We start from the raw sequence: 21,221 nt of genomic DNA on the forward strand, positions 1-21,221 counted from the left end.
GAAGAGAAATTCTGTCAATGGTATAGAACTTGTGCCAATCATGCAAAATTATATTACTTTTTTTTATCGTCATGGTCACATGTGGGAAGAACTACTAGTACCAGCTGCGTCTAATTTCTTCCTCTAAGGATCAGTATCAAGGTGCAGAGGCCTGATGACATACATGTTGTCTGGCACGTGGCAGTCTTTATAATACTTGCAGGCACATATTAAGTCCTTGCCTTCTTATTTGCTTGCTTGCTTTCTACATTTAGCAGAACAAATCTCTATTGAACCTTTCGACTATTCCAATAGCAGCTAGGTAATAAAATGTTGTTTCAATTTTCCTTACAACTAATAACTCGTTTCTGCTTTCTGATCAGATAAGCATATTGCCCAAGAAACCTAGTTAAGTAACCTGTTTCTGCTAACACATATTTCCTGTGTAGGATATAGGCAAGGGGCCTAGTATACTTTAGCTACAAACTGAAAAGGCGTAGTTAAGTTTGAAATTCTTTGTAAGAGAGCATTTTTTAGATGTAAGCTCGTTTATTATTTCTAACATTCCATACACGAACTACAATAATCTTCATAATTTTTTTATATTTAGCCAAAATAATATTTCGATTATTCTACTATATGTTTCGCAAAGGCTAGATGTGCTGTAAATGGTGTATCGTGATAGGTTTTTCACAACTTTAGATATATTAAGTTGCCATATGGCTATTTCTAATGACCTGGTCTCAACTCTTGCATAAGATATATGATTTTAACATGTATTCTCTATCTCCTCCCTGCAATACTGTTTCTTAGATTATTTACTGATTCATCTTTTTTAATTAATTGCATGATCTAAATCCCAAACTTCTAACTCATTCTCTTATATCTTACTTTGTTAATATCAACTTTTTTGTTTTTCTGTTACAATATCAACTCTCTTGTTTTTCAGTTCCTTTGATTTCCAGTTCTGTTAACAGCATCGACATTAGAATGTTTTCTATCTGGACTATGTATTACATAAAAATCATAATCGTGTAACAGTAATGGCCATCTCACAAACCTTGAGGAGGGATCTTTTAATGTCATTATTTGTCTTAACGGTGGATGATCTGTGATGACAGTGAACTTCCAACCATACAGATAACAACAGAGTTTTAATCTCATGCACTACAGCTAAGCATTCCTGCTCTGTAACCGAATAATTTATTTAACTGTTTACTCTAAGCTATAGACTGTTCTTTACCATTTTCATCTAATTGGTATAATACTCCACTTGTAACAAAACCTGAAGCACCTGTACCTTGGATAAACTCTTTACTGAAATCTGGGTAGCTTGGGATTGGTGCCTTTTAATAAAACATCTCTTAAATTATCGAATGCCTCCTGTCTTTTATCTGTTGGTTAAGGGTTTTGCTAGTAATGAAAAAATATGGTATATACCTTCTATAAAATCTTACAAATTTTCAAAATGCACGAATATCCTTTATTGTTTTAGGTACTGAGTAGTTCTTACAGGGTTAGGTTTTACATAATCAGATGACTTATATATTCCTTTTTTCAGGAACTGACATATACTTGGCTTAAGCTTTGAGTTAGCTTTTCGTAACTTATCAAATACATGCCTTAACCTTTTTAAGTGTTCTTCAGAACTTGTAACGAACACCATATCACCTAAATAACAAAAGCATTCGGAATCTTGCAAGTCAGATAATGTAACATCCACTAATGTCTGAAATGTTGAAGGAGTATTGCATAAGCCAAACTGCATTGATATTTACTAGAAGGTAACAAAAAAGTTTTAGTTTTATCTTCCTCTTCTATCTCTGCCTATCAGTATCCATCTTTTAAATACATACATAAAATCTATATATTCTTACCTAATCTGTTTAAGGTCTTTTGGATATTAGATGTCTTTGATTGTTACTCTGTTTGCTTTCCTAAAATCCACGCAGAACCTTAATTTTTGTCCTTAGGAACTAATACAACTGGAGATACATGTGGAGTATTACTGTCCGCTACTACTCTCTTTTCAAACATTTTTTTTACACATTCATTTATTTCTAACCTGTGCTTCTCTGGTACTCTATAGGGTCTCTGTGCTATAGGCTTATTGTCATTCAACACTATTCTGTTTTTATCCTTATTTGTGCAACTGTTAGGGCCATTTGCTCCTACAAATATATATATTTCTATTCTTCTAGTAATGTTATCAGACCTTGTTTGTTTCTTTTCTATATTTCCTAAGATAGAATCCCAATCTAACTTTGTTGTTTCTGTGTCTTAGTTTTTCCAACATTATGCTGTCCTACCGCAGCTCATGTTTCTTTACTACCAGCTTTACCTATCACTATATGTCTAGGTAGTATTTTCTCCTCATTTAGATTTAACACTTTTATAGATACTGTGTCTTTCTTGAACACTTTACTAATACAAGCAGCTGTTTAAACACCTATTTTCTTCTTTCTCGATAGGTTCAACTAACATTTCTTTATCACTTAAAGTTTGCTACTTTATCTTTAGCAATAAATTGACTTCTTACGGGTATTTCAGTTACTTTTCCCTTTAAACACACCTGTTGGAATACTCTGTTGCTGATGTTTGTTATAAGTTTAGAGTCGTTTGAATGATTACTTACCTGTTTTTAAGGTCTTATTTGCTAATGCACTCTGCCTCATTTTACTATCACTTACTTTAATCGTTGTTTTTTTTACTTACTACTATGACAATTATAACTTCTACTAGGATTAGTGCTTTTCTGTTTATTTATATTTCCCACGTTTCTTTTTGAATACTTAATATTATTGCCACACCAACTGTGTTGTGCATGATTAAACTCTAGTAGATCAGTGCATTCGTATTTGACGATTGATCATTAGCCTTGCTAATGTTAGCTTTAATCAGCGTGAAGGTATCATTTCTTTACTGTTGCACACAAGTCCGAAGGTTAAAGTCTTTCAAAATTTAATATTTCCATTTCTACACGTAGCTTGCTAGAAGTGGGAAATGTATGAGTGTCGTAAGTCCTTGAGAAATGCTGCCCTACAATGGCATCTGATTCTGAGTTTATCTGCTTGCATATATAAAACAAGTATTCTTGCTACAATTCTCCCATTTTAATTTGAATCTTCTATCTGCTTAGCTTATAATCGTCTAAGCAAGTTCCTTAGAAACTTGCACGGTGTATAACACAGTGTATCGGGTTATAATTATGTTAAGACCATAATTGTCTTAACAGGATATTCTATTATAGAAGTTAAAATAATTTTAAAAACTTCTTTCCATGCATTATTGAGCAACGTTGGATTCTTACCCACTGCTTCTGCATTAGTAGTGAAGATCGAAAGTCTGTGTCAACCAATAACTGACAAACTATACCTTCAATTTCTACTAGAACCACTAGCACTGGTGGTACTTCATTAACATCCAATATTTTGTTCCAAACTGCCGGAACTACTACCTTCATTCTATAATCTTGGCGGTGATTACGTTTTTTGACTACCGTGAATGTCGGTCTACCGTTATTTCTCGAAAACTTTCTTCTGAAGGCTCCAGCCTATGGGTCTCTTCTGTTTCTGTCTTTTGCAGACGCCTTCAATCTCGGGATACATGGCCTTTAATACGACAATTGAAATCCGCTATTTGCTCGTTTCTCTTTTGTTTTTGTAAATACTTCTTTGCTATGTGGCTAGCCTTATCACAGGTAAAACACTAGAAGTCGTCGGACCTATTCTGCCTATTTTGTATGTCTGTTTTATTAGATTTGTTACTCCTTACTATATTTATATTAGTGTTTAGCCTATATATCTATTTTTCTTGTAACGTTTCTTAGCTACTTCAGTCGAATCGAGTTTAAGGTTGCTTCAGGCATATTTGCTTCTTTTAAAAGACTTCGAGCAGCATTACTCAACAACCCTGGCTCATAATCAGATTTTAATCTGTCCTCTGTCATTAGCTCATTTTGGTGTGCAAAAGATCTGCATAACCTATTTCCTAACTCCTGCAATTTATGGCCAAATACTCGATCGGATTTCTCTCTTTGCCGAGTTAAATTGCACGTTTCTGTATGAACCATATTCGGTGTTTCTCGCTTTCTATATTCTTTTAATCAGCGTACCAAGTACTGAAATTCTGTGGTTTTATGCAGTTTGTTATAAACCATATTATAACGCTTTGCTTCTCCTTCGATTCTTAATCTGCAAATGTCTGCTTTCTGGGCATCAGTCCAACTCGATATTCTGGCAGCTTCATTTAGAGCATCAAGAAAACCCTCGATATCCTCGTCAAGCCTATCGTGATATAATACTTATTTGATACGTGATATCACGTGGACCTACGTGTGCGAGTTGCTCTGCTACAGCTTCATAATTAATATCAAATCTTCATTCCACTCTAGGAGAAGCACAAACCTCTTCTATAGTCGTGTGTTAGCAGTAGCCATATTTATTTGCTAATAACACATTTACTTACATTACTTAGATAATTGTTTAAACTCGCTTCTACTCCTTTCTTTACTCTAACTTGTGTTTGTGTATGTTTTTCTTACAGCAAAACCACATCGGGTCAGCTGCTGAGTTCACTGGGGGGAATCGAACCCATGATTTTAGCGTTGTAAATTTGTAGACTTCCCGCTGAACCAGCGGGGGACTTTTACTCTAAAGTAATTAATGACAGGTTAGTTAAACATTATGTTGACTGCATTAGTTGTGACAGGCTAATCAATGTTTTTACGACTTTTCACGACCAGCCACATTTATTTAATTAAATACTGTTGTGAGGGGAGTACACACATCACAAACTCGAGTTTGTTTATAATTAGAATAGATAAAGGCTCGGAGAATGAGATTACACAAAATATCATACTTTAACAACACTTTCTTAAGAGGCAATTAAATACTTATATTAGTTGTTGACTTAATTTCTTAGTAGTTTCCAATAATTCCTTTATCATTCTTAACAACTCTTCAATCGCTGTATTATACTAGAGGTATACTCCTAGGTCATAGACAAGTTACTAGTTGCATTATACATTTAGTTTCTTAGTTACATTGATTGATTGACAGAAATATGTATTATTTATCTCGGTCCATCCTCCGATTTATTATGTTACGGATTATGATTGCTGACAGCTGGAAATTTTAATTTTAACTTAGAAGTTAATAGATATCAAATCCCCCCCCAGTGGCTCAGCGGAATGTCTGCGGTCTTACAACGCTAAAAACCGGGTTTCGATACCCGTGGTGGGCAGAGCACAGATAGCCCATTGAGTAGCCTTGTGCTTAATTCAAAACAACAAGATATCAAATTTATGATATTTGCAAACAAGATCAATACACACAATTTCCTTTCTTAACACAAATATATTTTAATATACAAAAAAAGAATATAATTTATAATAAGTTATCACTAACAATTATATACAAAGAGTTTATAGACTCGCCACTATGCCATCTGGTCTAGAACTGAATGTTTTAACGGTTCAGGTCCACGTGGTACAAATTACTTTTGTGGTTTAAAACAGATATACTTCATATGACGGGAATACCAGCCAGCCCTATTCTTTCCACGCGAATTGTTTTTTATTCTTCTGCTGAAGTTATGCGATGGCTTCGTGAAAATATTAACGTCCGAAGCAGGGGTGTAGATCCTGGGGGGGGAGTGTATACATATATTGTTGATTATTACTCTCGAGAATTTTCTACAAATTTAGAGAAGAGGCGGGACTTGCGCAATCCACATTTAACATTATACGTTACATGCATTAAACTGAAACAAATGAAGATATTAAAATAAGTGTATGACAGTAAATACTTTACGAGTAGCATTTGTAACTTACACCAGAGTTGAAGTGGCGGGCTGGCTTTGAATATTGGATACCTTTAGAATCTCTAAGTTGAAGAACTTAACTGAACTTTTGTCTAGAAAAACTCATGCTTAGAACTAAAAACGCTCTTATTTTCTCTGGGAAGAGATCGAAAATCTATTGATGTTTAGCTCCCAAAATGAATTTTTAAATGATATATCCTCCGTATTTTCACGAGTTTCCAAATAGTGTGCACAGATATCAGCAAGTTGGTCTCATTGTACTTTCCATAAACAAACTCCAAAACTTAAGTAATTGTTTGCCTGTGTGGAGCGGTGAGTGTGGAGCCTTTCAACTTGGATGATTACACCACAATATATAACAGACATGGCCTCAAGAGATCTAAACATGGTAGTTAACTTCAACCTTTACATAGCTTCCACTGCACGAAAAAGTCAGCATTATAAGTTCATCTTTGTCAAACTCGTGTTTTACTTCTACTGGGTCTTTTCCTTCTGCTAAGCGTCATTATAATGACAGAATGTCAGTTTACTTGTCTATAACTTATTCTTTTCTCTTTAGCAACTTAGTTAACTGTACTTTGCCTGTTCTAAGCTAGAACTAGGCGATTTTTCATGCACCATATTCCGTGTGTAGGCGTAAAGATTAAAAGTCTCTCTTTACTGCTTTTTTTTAAATGATTGGAGCAATAGTACGAAATGTTTACTCTCCTCAGTGACTTCAACAATGACAACTATTTTTATGTAGCAAAGTTAAATCATAGAAGGTTATAGCGGTGGTTTAACGCCATGATTAACATGCGTAAAGGATTTAATATTATTTTAATATTTATGTTCGTTTTACTTCAATGTGTATTTAGAAATTGATGTAACGTATATTGTTAGATGACTATTGCGAATGTCCCATCTGTTTCCTAAATTTGTAGAATATTCTCGAATGTTAGAATCAACAATAATTGATGTATGTAAAATACTAGTGATCACAAGTATTGTTGGACTAAATGAACATTCAAGAATTTCATCTAAATATTATAAATCAATGCGCCAAGAGAATCTTGTTGGTTCGCTACAGTTAGCATACTGTAAGCCTCGTAAAACTATAATTGTGATAAAAACTTATTAATCGGAAACTAGATATTTTACCAGAAACCTTTATAGATTTCAAAAATTACAATTCAGTAAATTAATTTTGGACGTTAACATTTCTACTAGGACATCAAATACATATCTTTCTCTGTGAAAAGTAAGCTTGTAAACCGCTTTGAGCAAAATGAGAATAGAGCTAGTTAGCATTCCCGTCAAGTGAAGTGTATCAACATAAATTAGAATTAATTCTCCCTTCCTAAACAGTTTATAAAATATCAGTTTGTGGATAAATTTATTTGTAATAATCGTTATTATAAATTGTAATGTTGTTAGTATATTAAAATATATTTAAGAAAGAAAATTGTGTGTATCAGTCTTGTCGGCAAATATCGTAAATTTAATAAATATCGACATTTAATGAACTTCTAAATTTCTGGCTATTTGAAACGGTAATACAAAACATACATAACATAATAAATGGAAGACTCGTCGGAGATAAATTATAATACATAATACAAGTTATGAACTCCAGGAAGAGCAACTGAATGATACAATGTGTATTCTTCTATTCATGCACTTCGCAGAGCCCAGCATGGCCAAGTGTGTTAAGGCCTGCGACTCGTAATCTGAGGGTCGCGGGTTTGCATCCCCGTCGCGCCAAACATGCTCGCCCTTTCAGCCGTGGGGGCGTTATAATGTCACGGTCAATCTCACTATTAGTTGGTAAGAGTAGTCCAAGAGTTAGCAGTGGGTGATGATGACTAGCTACCTTCCCTCTAGTCTTACACTGCTAAATTAGGGACGGCTAGCGCAGATAGCCCTCGTGTAGCTTTGTGCGAAATTCAAAAAACAAACAAATAAGCAATCATGCACTTCTAGTGTAGATGAAGAACATACCATGATACAAATAACTTGGTCGAGCAGTTACAGTGCAAGAAAGTTTACTGTAATGTCATCAACTAATGATTTGTTTTCAACCTATGTTATAGCTAATATTTCTCAGAGCTCTTAAGTAGGACTACAGGTTACAAAGATGTATCTCCTTGTACAAATGTACAATAATAGTTTTAGCTTCTGAGGGAACGATGATAAAACTGTTTGCTGATTCTTATGGTCAAATCACATATGTAAGATCTAGTTTTTGCCGTCTTGATCCCCTTTATTTTCCTACTAGGAAGGAGTAAGACTACGTGAGAGGTTAAGAATTGGGTAGAATAGCTATTTGCATTGATCAAGCAGACTGAATAAAACCTAGTAGACCTAGCCTTCTACATATATTATTAATAATACATGTTCTACGAAGAATAATCCATGCAATAACATCCATGCAAATTAAATCTCTTGAAGTAATAACATTTTATATATTGGATAAGAAATGACCAGTCACGTGATAGCACTGGTCTCTCTGGTTAGGTCTTGCATTAATGCATTTAGTAAGCAACTTGAATCTTGTTTAGTCTCAAACATAATATTAACTTAGTTTTGTATATTATTTCATTTGAAGTTGTCAATTTACAATATCACAGAATGACTTTATACCTAACTTTTCAATAAAAATGACTATTGTGGGAAATACATTGTTATTGTATTTATTTAAATAAATACAATAATCTTGTCAGTATACATCTGTGATCAGTCTCTCTATTTTTCATGAGGTTGGTGAATATTTTGTTATTCTGTTGAGTTATCATTCTTAAAGGTATTATCTATCAGCATACCATGCGTTTTCTATCTCATTGTATTAATACAAGAAATAATGTTTAAAAATAAAAGTAATAAGTGAGAGAAACAAATAACTAAGCAAAATATTAACAAACAAAAGTGCAGAGATACGTTGAATGTTTACAGTGTTTCAGGTTAATATGACAAATATATAAAAATTTACCCTTATGTGAAGAAAAGTATACAAGTCCATTTGCCACTTGACAGTTGGAAGATCTATCTCTCCTCACCTTTACCTCAACCATGAAAACAGATTTTATAAAATAGCAGTAGATCATCGACTGGTCACAAGAGAGATGTGGATTTACTTTGATATCTTAGCTGACACTTGTCTGATATGGCCCAGTTGGAAGATTCTTTCCTTCCAACTGGAAAGATGTCTGCAGAGTCATTCCTTTTCTCGATTATACATTTGTCAGGCCTCTGTCCACTTTGCAGCCATACCCTGACAGTATACTTAGAAGCTGGATCTGCTGCAGAGTGTGTCAGGTGATAACAGTGATGAACGAGATTGGCACTTATTTGCTATTGCTTCTGTTTTGGGAGTTTCATGGATAATGGTAGCAGACACACTAAAGAGTTGAAGTCCCATCTTCATATCGATAACTGATGTTCTTGACAGGTTGCCCATTAAGGTAGATGCATCTTTACCCACTGGATGTTCCCTTACCAAAATGATTGTGGTGTTGTAATGGAAAAGGAGATCTTGACAGCCAAGAGGTTGTTATGGCTGATGGGTTAGTGTGGTTTTCATTGCTAAAGGCGTTCTGCTGAACGCCAGGTGAAATCCTTTTAAAGTTTAGATAACACTACAGAGGAGTAAAGCTATGGAAAGGTTTTCTTTAACTTTAGCGTATAATGGTGCTGTAAGAGGTGGGTAGATATGTGATAGCAACAGTGCTTGATGAGGGGACGGTCTTCATAGGAACATCTGTGGAGTGACTTTATACATTTTGACGAAAACCTTGTGGATGTCTGTTTCATTAGAGCCAGTTTTGTAGTTGAACCAACTGTAGGCTTAACTCAGTTGATGGGATGGAAAATTAGGGTAATTCTTATTCTACCAGTATTTCCTATGATGACTTTGCTTTCTATGGTTGATTTGTGGCTCATGAGGCTGCTTAAGTCAGGAGACATCAGTACCAACTAGAAAACAAACTTGGTGAAGTTCCTCACATCAACCAGAGACGTATCCTCCTTGTATGTCAGCACTATTATGTTAAAACCAGTCTGGTCATGGCAATCAATTTAGCTGCAAAGTCCAAATTATTAGTGAAAGGAAATTCTTGGACATACTGGTTTTCATAATAGCTTTCTTTCATTGCAACAACTAGAACCTGGAGGTTCAAATAAAGAGAACAAAAACGTCACTAACTGAGGAATAAGATGACCAGAAGAGTTATGAATTTGATCTTAAATAGTAAGAGAAAGGATTGAAAATGTATGATCAACTGCATTTTGATTAGTCAAAAGCTCAGTCAGATGCATGTGATGTATATGTAACCATCCACTTGCAACAGTCCTTTGTCCCTAGAAATAGTTTTATAGATATAATGTTAAAACTGACTATGGTCAAGTGACGTTTCTAGACTTATACGTACTAATTCATATATGGCATGTAAAATATGTATCTTTTGCACCTTTGTACAGACGTAACGTTCACTTAAACTTCAATCGAGTTGTGTTCTCTTTTATATCACCTGGCTGTTATGTAAACAAATCCTGGATCTTAGTAGGAAGGACACTGTACAAATGTCTTATAATTTCTTATCATAAGAGTCTGTTAACACTAATTTCACTTCTTCATTGAAATTTCTTTCACACAAGTTTTGTACTAGCCAGTTGTCCCTCGGTGTGGATTTCTGTACGTGGTGAGAGGACCTCCAAGGGAAGGTTCTGTTCTTTCAGTTTACCTCCTCTGGGATCTAAACATCCACTCACGTGTTTGCTGTGGGTGGCGACCCGTGAAGGGAAGGAGAGAATCCTGGTAGTTGAGGGGTCCAACCCTAACACACCACTTTGGCCTTGAATTCCTGTAGACGGGCAGCCTTGGGGTGGTCCCCTTGGGTCAATTGCCTCGTCCACTAGGGCTAGGGTCAACCAAGTACTAGTGTTGGATGTTCTAAACAGGTGTTGTGAACATTATATCTGATGCTGGTGTTTGGGTATAATGCTCACAAAATCCTGGCATTGCTGCAGTTGGATGAATTGGGTCTGTCCTTAGATAACATTGCTGTATCCACTGGTCAGCCCATTCCACCATGGCTTCTTACAGTCCCCAATTGTGACCTATCTTTAAGTCATGTGAGGAAAGTAGACATTCCTGGTTTGAAATACTGTCTGCTATTTGCTAAACATCTTTCAAACCATCCTTCCATTCCTATTTATACATTTGGTTCGAAATTGGGTAACTCTGTGAGCTCTGACATGGTTTGTTGTGGTTCAATGGTTGCGCACAGAATCCCCTCTACAGCTTCTGTGTTCATTGTTGAACTATATGCCATTTCTCTTGCCCTGGATCAGATAGAAGTTAAGCAGTACTCAAATTGCACGATTTATACTGACTTACTTAGTTCTCTACAGGCCTTGGAATCGCTTCACGTTGTTTCACACCCTGTTCTCGCCAATATTAAAAACCGACTGACCCATTTCTTTTTAACATCTACTTCTATCCAGTTTTTTTGGATGCCAGGCCACGTTGGTATTCGCGGGAACGAGCTCGCCGACATCCCAGCTCAATCTATTTTCTCTGGCACTATCACCGCTGTGCCTGTCCCATACATGGATCATGGTCCTGTATTCAAGGTTTGGCTCAGTGCCAGCTAGCAGTTGACTTGGAGTGAGCAACACGAAAACAAGCTGTTCCAAATAAAACCCTGTATTGGACTTTGGGCATCTTGTTCCCGTAAGGATCGGAAAGAGGAAGTTGTTCTAACTAGAATATGCATTGGCCACACTTTAACTCATCGTTTTCTTTTATCTGGAACTGATGCACCAGTGTGTAGTTTGTGTAACACTCAGATCACAATAAACCACATTTTACTTTCTTGTCATCGTTATGATTCACAACGACGGCACAATTTTAAGCATGTTCTGTCCCAAGGTTTGTCCATAACGTTTGACAGTGTTATTGATGATGGTGACATTGTCTACCTTGGTAGTGTTTTTAGCCTTTTAAATGCTATTATTCTTTAAAATGCCATTTAAGTTTTTAAATATATACTTTAAACTTTTTAATCTGGCTTCCTTTTAAGAATCACAGTTCTTCTAATTCAATTTGAAATTAGAAACTGATCATACCATTAAGTAACTCGAAACCAGGACTGGAAAGGCCCACTTCAGGTGACTGGCAGTGGTTTTTGTATATACCTGTTAGTCTTCCTGGCGATTTATGATTATTACAGTCACGCTACAGAAAGTCATTTACACTTTGTATTACTGTAGTTTTCCTCTTGACGTTGGAGACTAGATGTAAACTTTGGTTTTATGCTATTTATTTATTTTTTAACTTTGTTTTGTTTTACCTTAATTTCCTTTTATGAATTTTACTGAATTTACTTTTACCTTTTTACCGGACGTTTGGCGCAGATAATTTGGCACCTAGCTGTTTTGTGCCATAAAAAACTAAATCAACCAACCAGGCAGTTGTTACTAGAAAATAGAACTGTATGGGTGTTACTTTCTGCCCCAGTAATACACTCGTAGTTTGTATTTGAACTGCACCATGTACAAAACAATTGCTAAGGAAATATTCAGTAAAAATACGGAGCTTATTAAATGCATCAATTTCCACCATAACGAAATAAAACACTGAATATACGAAATTTACACTTAGTATTACATATAAACTATTGTTTGTGAATTTCATCTTCTGTAGACAAGTTTCACCTACCCATGAATATTTTAGTTTGATCAACCAAACAATTTTGTTGGACTATTATCGAAAAGACCAGATCAAACTACCTAAAAATGTTGATATTGAAACATTCCCTTGCCAACATTAATGAAAATAACATGTGTAATGTAGATTCAAATATTGCTTACCTTGTCAGTAGTTACAGTTAACCTTTTATCTCAAAAACCTTAACATTCAGGTACAAATTCTTTATTTAGTTTCACGTATTGATTAATTAATAGTTGTATTCTTTACAAAACTGATCAACTTGTATTGTTAAGACTGATTAGTTAGTTTACGTAATGTTAATGTACATATAGAATATCACATACAGATATTTATATATATGTTTCTATATTTATATATCAACATTTCATATAAAATGCACAAATAGGTTAAACAAACTGTTTCTGGTTGGTACATCATTACTTTTAGCAATATTTTCAAACTTCTGATAACTCTGTATCATATCTATAACGCCGCCGTCTACGTGCTGTCACCTGTTAATCTCGAGTTATTTTGCTATCAGGAAATAAATAATCACTGGCAATATTTAGCCAGATTTTCAGCTTAAATTATCATAAACGAGAACTAATCTTCATACAGTTTACTGTGGGACATATCGTTTACCAAACATACACACGCAACAAAGCTCCTTTACACATGAAGTTCTACATTCTTGAGATGTACGTGGGAAGTTCCAACATCATTGAACTCGATTACATCAAGTGAGTGATTTTTATAGAATATTGAGTGAAATTTAGATACAGAAAGTCACCCAATACCTTTGAAACCAAGGGTTGTACTGTCTTTCGAATGAGTTTACTCATTCAATAACAGGAATTGAACACTGCTCGTTTTCAATTAAACAAATTGACGAAATTGTAAGCATTACATCTAACACCAACTTGATAACTTAGGAAATAAGGATCTCAAAGTCCATTTTGGCTTATTTCGCCTTATGACCAAGAAAACATCCTAACTGCTTACAATTGATTGGTATTCCCAAAATGTACTGTGTGTGTGTGTATATATATATATCATTATAAAATACTATCCAATAGTTTTGAATGTAAGGAACACTAATACCTTTCACTCAATGATTTTTCAACCACATAGCCATCTTAACTGCTGATAATCAAGTATAAATCTCATTGTAGTGCATACATTATATGTCAAACGTTACTTGATAGGTCAGAAAACAAACACAATTTTATTTCAGTTATTAAATTTTTCAACCAATGTCCATCCCACTTGCTAGTAATCAAGTTGTAGTCACAAAATGTAGTACACATATTTCATAATAAAACACTGATTGCTTAGAAAGCAAGGAATATTATTTTCAGTTACTGAGCATTCATTTAAACAACTTTCTTAGCTGCAGGTCACCAAGATAAAGGAGGAGCCTTTGGTGTCTTCGCCTGACTGTTAGAGCTATCTCATGATTTTTCATACACTTTCTCATCTGACTCATCATATACAGCCGAATCAATACCTATAGCTTTATTATCCTCTTGCAGATACTTGATTTAGTCAAGAACTGAACTAGAGTGTCATCAAAAATTCAACGTGGAGAGACGAACGTCTTTTATACCTGGCAACTCTTTTGCATTGCTGTTTCCCTTCGGTGATTGACACTTCTTGGTCATAAGTACCTTTATCTCTGGAAAATACTACTTCTTTATGAACAATAAAGCTTCTTTAAGCTTACTAACAACACACAGTAGAAGTAAAAGGCAATATACATATTAGAAAAAGATAGTAATCACTGCGATAATGTACACTGTGGTCACTGCACCAAATATATTCCTTCCTGTCTACTCTGTGATATTCTTAGATCAACTGATTTCCCTACAAAATGCCAGATAGGTTTGCTTTAATATGGTGATTACGTAGCAATACTGTAGAGTAAATCTAAATTTAGCTAAATGACTGACATTTAAGCAAAGAAAATACACATATTGGACATATGATGTAAAATGAACGACACTATTTGCTTATTGAAAAACAGTAAGAATATTTGTATAATACACTAAACGATTGTTTTTCCATTGAATCATTGTATTGATTAACAACTTTTTCTCTCATGATGTATGTTATATGACTTATTATTATTGATAATCAGGCAGAACTGTGTTAAAGCAGTGCTCCTTACAAAATACACATAACCTCAAGTTCACCCATAAACAATAAGTAGCATTAAATGACGAATTATTCAATTAATGTATGCAACAGTCGTAATCTCTAGATATAATATTTTCAGACAGTAAAGAATATTGCTATTGACGACTTATTTTACACAATGTGTGAAGCTGCAACTCAATCCTTGGTTGTAAAGTAGATAATATATGCTACAAAAGAAAACAGAAGTAACTAGAATGAAAACAACTCGGGCGGATTTTAGACCATATATTCATGCCAAAATCGCGTAGAAAGAAACTAAACGAATATTTTTAAAAATTCATATATTAATAAAAGCAGATACAACAAAGAAAAGCTGCAAAATAACAGGAATGTGACCAGGACACAGTGTAAAATAACAAAATAATCAAAACAATCATTCATTTACTATAACAAGACAAAATTGTGTATTCTATTTTCTACGACACACAGTCATATTTAGTGGAGAGCTAAAACCTATTTATTTTTATCAAATTCAACTGAGTCTCGATTGGAAATGACAAACTATCACATTATCCTGAGAAAGTATCAAGTTCTAGTCTTATGTACGTAATGTTATTTTTATTCGGTCTACAACACATTTCGAACTCTACATTGAAATAAGAATGAAAAGAAATAACTTTCATCTTTGCTAGGTCCACGCAATTTTCAAATAACACATGATCAAAAAGGTACGTTACTTTTGTTCTAGCCACCTATGGTCTGTATTGTCACTTTGAGATTACACTTCGTCTGCTCATGAAAGGAAGAGCTGTACAACTGCATTTAATGTATGAAAGAAGATAGTAGGTTTTCGCAATTATACGTTAGGTGATATCCTGAGGTTAAAGGCTTCCTTATTTTTGTGACGAGAAAGATCAGTCACGTGGACAAGACCATTCATGTGGAAAGTATGTTTTTATGTATATAATCTAATGCTTTTTTCAGATTTAAGCAGAATTATAAAATTGGAGAGTTTCTCAACATAAGAATTTTCTGGGGGTGTTTCACAGAATTTTCATAATTTCATTCGTCCAATAAAGACCATCGTCTGTTGTGTTGAACTAATACATCCACGGACAGGATATTGTATTATTAAATACATATTATTTTCAACTGTGTGTTTACTCGTATGTCTCCTCTCTTTCTTGTAGAAAGTTAGTTTCGTAATATTTCCTGGTCGAATACCCCACTATAGAGAACAGGGGTGGGCAACTTATTTTTCATAGTGGTTACAATTGTAGCTAACGAAAACAACGTTCGCCACACTATTAAAAGATGTTAGTTTATTCAAAATAATTAAATTTCAATTAACCTTCAATATGAAAATTGATGAGGGATTTCACCAACAAGTTTCGTGAAATTTGACTTCATATCTATGCTCAATGAGCATCTTAACTCTGCCTCTAAATTTATGTCAGTAAGCCGAGATCTGAATCCAGACTTGAGAAAATCTAGCATAGAAAATGTTGACTCGCACACCCCTGTGGATCTGAACATGAAATAATTTTGAAGGTGCTATCTTTAAATTTGAAATATTCTCATTAATAGTGAGCCACATCTCACTGATAGAACATTTTTGTTTACCTTCTATGTGTTCTGCGCTTTGCAGGGTAAGCATCTCGCTTACAAATTCACACTTATCCAAAGACAAAGATGTAATTTGCTTACTGAAATTTCCCAAGCAAATTGAAATGGATCATACAAAACTTCAAAATTTTAAATTCAGAGAAATGTGATTCAAAATTTTGAAATATATTTTTGATCCAGTTTACATAGAGACCATCTTTAACATCAGAGAAATCATAGTCCTTATTAATTTCTAGATAACTTCAATTTTGCAAAACGTGTCAAATCATTCTTTTGTAATTGTTCTGCAAGGAAGTTTAGCTTTAATTTAAATTCATGAATAGACTGTGATTGCTCACTTATTATTTCTCTGAAGCTTAGTATTCAAATTATTCAAGTGAGCCATCATGTCGCAGAGAAAGTACAAATCACACTGCCATGATAAAGTTTTCAATTTCAGGGAATTTTTCAATCTTACCTTTTTCAACAAGATACTCTTTTATTTGAGGAAACAAGAAAGTAAATCGTTCCAATACTTTTCCTCCACTTAACCATTTTATATTTGCAAAATCAGTAAGATTATCAAAAGCACAGTCACTGTTTTTCCTCAAAGACTCAACAAACTGTCAATGGATAAGAGAGCTTCTACTTCTAATATAATTCACAATTTTTACAACGATGTCCATCAAATTTTTCAATTCATCACTTTTAGACATCTGAGTACATAAATTTTCCTGATGCAAAATGCAATGGAAAGATGACAGCGTGTACTTCTCATTATTTTCAGTTAAATGTTTCTTCAAAAGAGAAACAAATCCTAATTTCGCTCCAGTCATCGCGGGAGTACCATCTGTTGGGATAGAAACCAGCTTTTTAAAATGCAAATTGATTTTTTGGATATTTCAAGAAATCATTCAAAGATGTTTTTTTCCACATGTTTGATCTCGTAATCCACAAAGGCCAAGCATTTTCTCCCTCACTTGAATATCTAAAGTTACACATCGAACCCAAAATATCAACTGTGCAATGTCAATAGCATCTGTTGACTCATCTAGCACTAAAGAAAAATACAAACACTCTTTTAATCTGTTCAAGCAACTGATTTTCTGTCTTTCGTTAACTCTAGCATTATGCGGACAATTGTTCTTCGACGTAATTGCAAATTATTTACCTTTTGAAGAATATCATATTTTATTTTCGAATCATAATTCTTTAACAGAGTTTCAATGACTACAAACAGTATTTCTTTTACTAATTCAGCATTAGAAAATGATTTATTTTTTAGCTAGAATTCAAGCTACTTTATAGCTAGCTAACGTAACTAGTTATATCGATTATAAAAATCTTTTTAGGCATCCCTTTTGTTCATGAACTTGCGCTTTCAGAGGCTAATTTCATTCAAACGATTTTTGCTATCTACTGAAAATTTTACATCAAATTCGTTGTGAAAATTGTTAGTGTTGCTTAAGGTTGTATACTTTATTATTCCTGAAAACTTTGTTACGCAAAAGACACATTGCCTTATTATTTGTTTAATCACTGCAAATTTCAACTCCCAACTTCCATTAAATTCTCGTTTCACGTTTTTCCAGTCACGCGCCATTCTCTTTTCGGCAGTAATGCCAGAATCAATTAAATTGTCTTTCGTTTTCGAATTATCCACTTATCCATATTATGGGATTAAAAACAAAATATATTTAAACGCTTAAAAGTTGCACAATAAAAATATATTTGCAAGCACAAGCAAAACAACGCATGCTCGCTAACAATCATTTAAACCACACTGACGTTAGTAATTAGTGATGAAGCGCGTGACATTAGCGACGACGTGAGGCATTGTAGGTGTTGATTGCCACATTTGCGATAAAAGATAAATGATGGAGAAAGTTGATTCCTAAAGTCGAGCTGGCCACAATTGTGCTATCCACTGGCCATGGAGTTGCCCATCCCTGATATAGAGGACCAATCTTAGTCACTTTTTGGGAAATCGGATTTATCTGAAAATACGGTACATCCTCATCAACGAATCGAGTTTCTGACGAGTATAAGAATCTATAGCAGTGTATAGTACAAATTAATGAGTAATTTAGCTAAAACTAAATGAGCTTGAGCAAAGAAATAAACAGTATGGAGTTAACGTGTGCTACACAATGAAAACACTTTTTAATATTTCAAAGACAAAACACAGTGTGTGTGTACATGTGAACATGCTTTTGGATACTTTCTTTGTAACGTGCAGTCAAGTAAGATTTTTGGCTAACTACTTTCAAATAACAGTCAATGGGTAGGTCATAGTCTGCATAAAAGTTTGAGACTTATCAGATGAGATAATGAGAATCAATTACAAAACTTTTTCACAAAGTATTCTGTCAAGCAGCAGGTGCGTCATTCAGTATGGTAACATGAGTAACATTCGCTGAGTAATTAACAACTTGTACGGCGGTATTGTTACTAAATGTTAGTTAGACTCGGTTCAAAGGGCAATAAAGCAATAAAATTAAGTATAAACAGCTGTATATTATCATGAGCCTTAAGGTATTAGAGTGGAAAAAATGTATTGTTTGTTACAATTTGAAACCATCTTTAAAAGAAAAAATGATAATTTTGAATTATTTTGTATTTTAAGGTGTTTACAAGATCGGTCCAATTGACCGAGTACGTATAGAGTTAGGATAGAGATAATAATACATAAAAGATAAAGGCTACGTAAAAAACGTTTGATACCTATTTAGAAGGTTTTAGAGGTTATGAAAATGAGGGTTAATAACTTTGAAGCAATGTATCAGTAACTCTATTTTATTAAAATCTGATATAATGACACTGAAGATACATTATCAGATTGTGTAGATACTGCAGTATTAATTACACATAGCTTTAATGCTGAAAGTTCTCTAAGGTTGTTAGAATGGAAATTCTTAGGTTAAATCTAGGGATATCTGGCTAACTAATAACTATGGGTGACTACTACTACAGAACTACTTGTTACTTTCTTTCATGTTACTTCTTACTTTCTCCTTGCATTTATAATTCAAAATCAGGATGCTGATGTCTTTCCAAACAGTACCAAAACCATAACTATAGTACATAATTGAAGCTTTGCCTTAATTGTTTTGCAGATGACCCCAAAGCTTCACGATTTTGTTAATTCTTATAATTCTGCAAAAATTTTTGAGTAAAGAAATTAGAATGTTTCAGATGCGATCAGACATAGGCTACTTGACCTCGGTTCTTGTGCATGCCTCTCCAAACTAATCATCTGGCTTTTAGAATTCAAGTTTCCTTTCTTGGTTCCATTGTTTTCTTCATTTCTGAACTCTTTCTGGGATGTGTTACATAATTTATTGCACTCTTCCTGACATCTGCATCTTACATATTATAAATATTATGCCGAATTTTTATGTATATAATCACAATATTTGCTAAGGGAAATATAGTATGAATATCTGCATAACACATTAAATGATTGCTTTCCCATTGAATCAATGAATTATTATCTTACACAATGTGTGAAGCTGTAACACAAACCCTGCTAGGAACAATTTCATGCTTACTTCCTGACATCAATTCTTGATATCTACAAGTAACATGCCATAAACATCATGCCGACTTTTTTGATTAACTGGCTTCTATTTTGTTGTTATAAAAAAAACATACAGTTAGTTTCAGTATTTCAGAAAGCTAGTCTTCAATCTAACATGTGTTGCTGGTCTTCTTTTCTACTGAAGTTTTTTGTTACCTTAAATGGTCAAATAACGTATATTATATACTTTGTTCATGTAGTTCAATACATTTATCACTTGTCAAATTCAAAAGAAATAACAAAAATAAAAGAAAAATAGCTTTACTTCAAAGCATTTGCTGTGCAAGCAATTGTTTCAAATGGATTTGTGAATTAATTACACTAACCTTCTTCACTCAAGACGTATTTCTTTCAATTCTTTATCGGGAAAACGAATATTTGAATTAACATTTCTTACTTAATGGGAGAGCAAAGATAGCCCATTGTGTAGCTTTGTGTTTCACTTCCAACAAACAAACAAATACTTAATGGAAAAATTCAGACTTACCCACACCAACAAAAGGAAAACAATCTTTATTTAAATCTTGGACAAAACAATGCGTGTGCTTGGTTTCGACTGCTAGTCAGTTACCTTCTTCTGGATTCGGAAATTGATTAATTAGTATTTTCTCTATAAGGCATCTTGCAATCAACCAAATTCACTTAATATCAGGAACAAGAATGTTTATTCTATCAAAGTCTATTTCAGAATATTTAAATCTAACATTTCTTGCATAATGGGTTGTTTGTTATTAAGCACAAAGCTATACAAAGGGCTATCTGTGCTCTGCCCCCCACGGGTATCAAAACGGGTTTCAGCAGAACAAGTCCTCAGACATATTGCTGTGCCACTGGAGGGGGGGGGGGTTAGATAATGGAAAATATTGTATTTACCCATAGCAACTAGTATTACCTGCATGATCAGTCACTCTCATTCAAGCATTGAAGAGGTTCTAACATCGATATATCACGTGTTACACATTATAATTTATTTCGGACGAGTCTCCGATTTATTATATGACGTACCTATTACTACTTCAAATGGCCGAAAATTTAAATTCCATATGTATCAAAGTTACGATATTTTCCAATAATATTGATACATAAAATTTCCTTTTTTAACACAGATATACAAACAACCATACAATTGATATTAACAGTTATTATAAATATTGGTTTAAACACAAAGAGTTTTACAAACCTATAAACTATACTGAGTCTTCTGTCTGGCATAGAACTTAATATTTTACCGTTAGTCTTGGTCCACGATGAGCAAATTAATCCTGAGTTGATTTTGTTACACCTCGCCTAAGCTAATGTTGTCTTTTCTTGGCTGGCCTCATACCGGTTACAAGCTCACTTCTTACCGAGGATGATAGTTAATGTCCTCGTAGAAATAATAACCCCCAAAACTAAATCACTGATGTTGAA

At 34.1% G+C, this 21,221-nt stretch overlaps 1 protein-coding gene across 9 annotated transcripts in view; it reads left to right on the forward strand.

The window, feature by feature from the left end:
- LOC143258666 (uncharacterized) overlaps nt 1-21,221 on the forward strand; it is a 75,403-nt gene that overhangs the window by 17,596 nt on the left and 36,586 nt on the right. For 2 of the 9 annotated variants that reach the window (XR_013032452.1, XM_076518033.1), the window contains one exon: nt 929-1,352. The exons of 5 other annotated variants lie outside the window; for them this stretch is intronic. Coding sequence is in view for 3 of the 4 variants with exons in the window: in XM_076518033.1 (XP_076374148.1) it covers nt 929-1,017 (89 nt within the window). In the remaining variant the exon portion in view is untranslated. Of the gene's footprint in view, nt 1-928; nt 1,353-13,880; nt 13,943-14,022; nt 14,046-21,221 lie in introns of those variants that run through there. 2 more of the 9 variants (XM_076518036.1, XM_076518034.1) reach the window with 2 other exon arrangements.

This window comes from Tachypleus tridentatus, chromosome 8 (genome assembly GCF_004210375.1).
Source record: "Tachypleus tridentatus isolate NWPU-2018 chromosome 8, ASM421037v1, whole genome shotgun sequence".
Taxonomy (NCBI): Eukaryota; Metazoa; Arthropoda; class Merostomata; order Xiphosura; family Limulidae; genus Tachypleus; species Tachypleus tridentatus.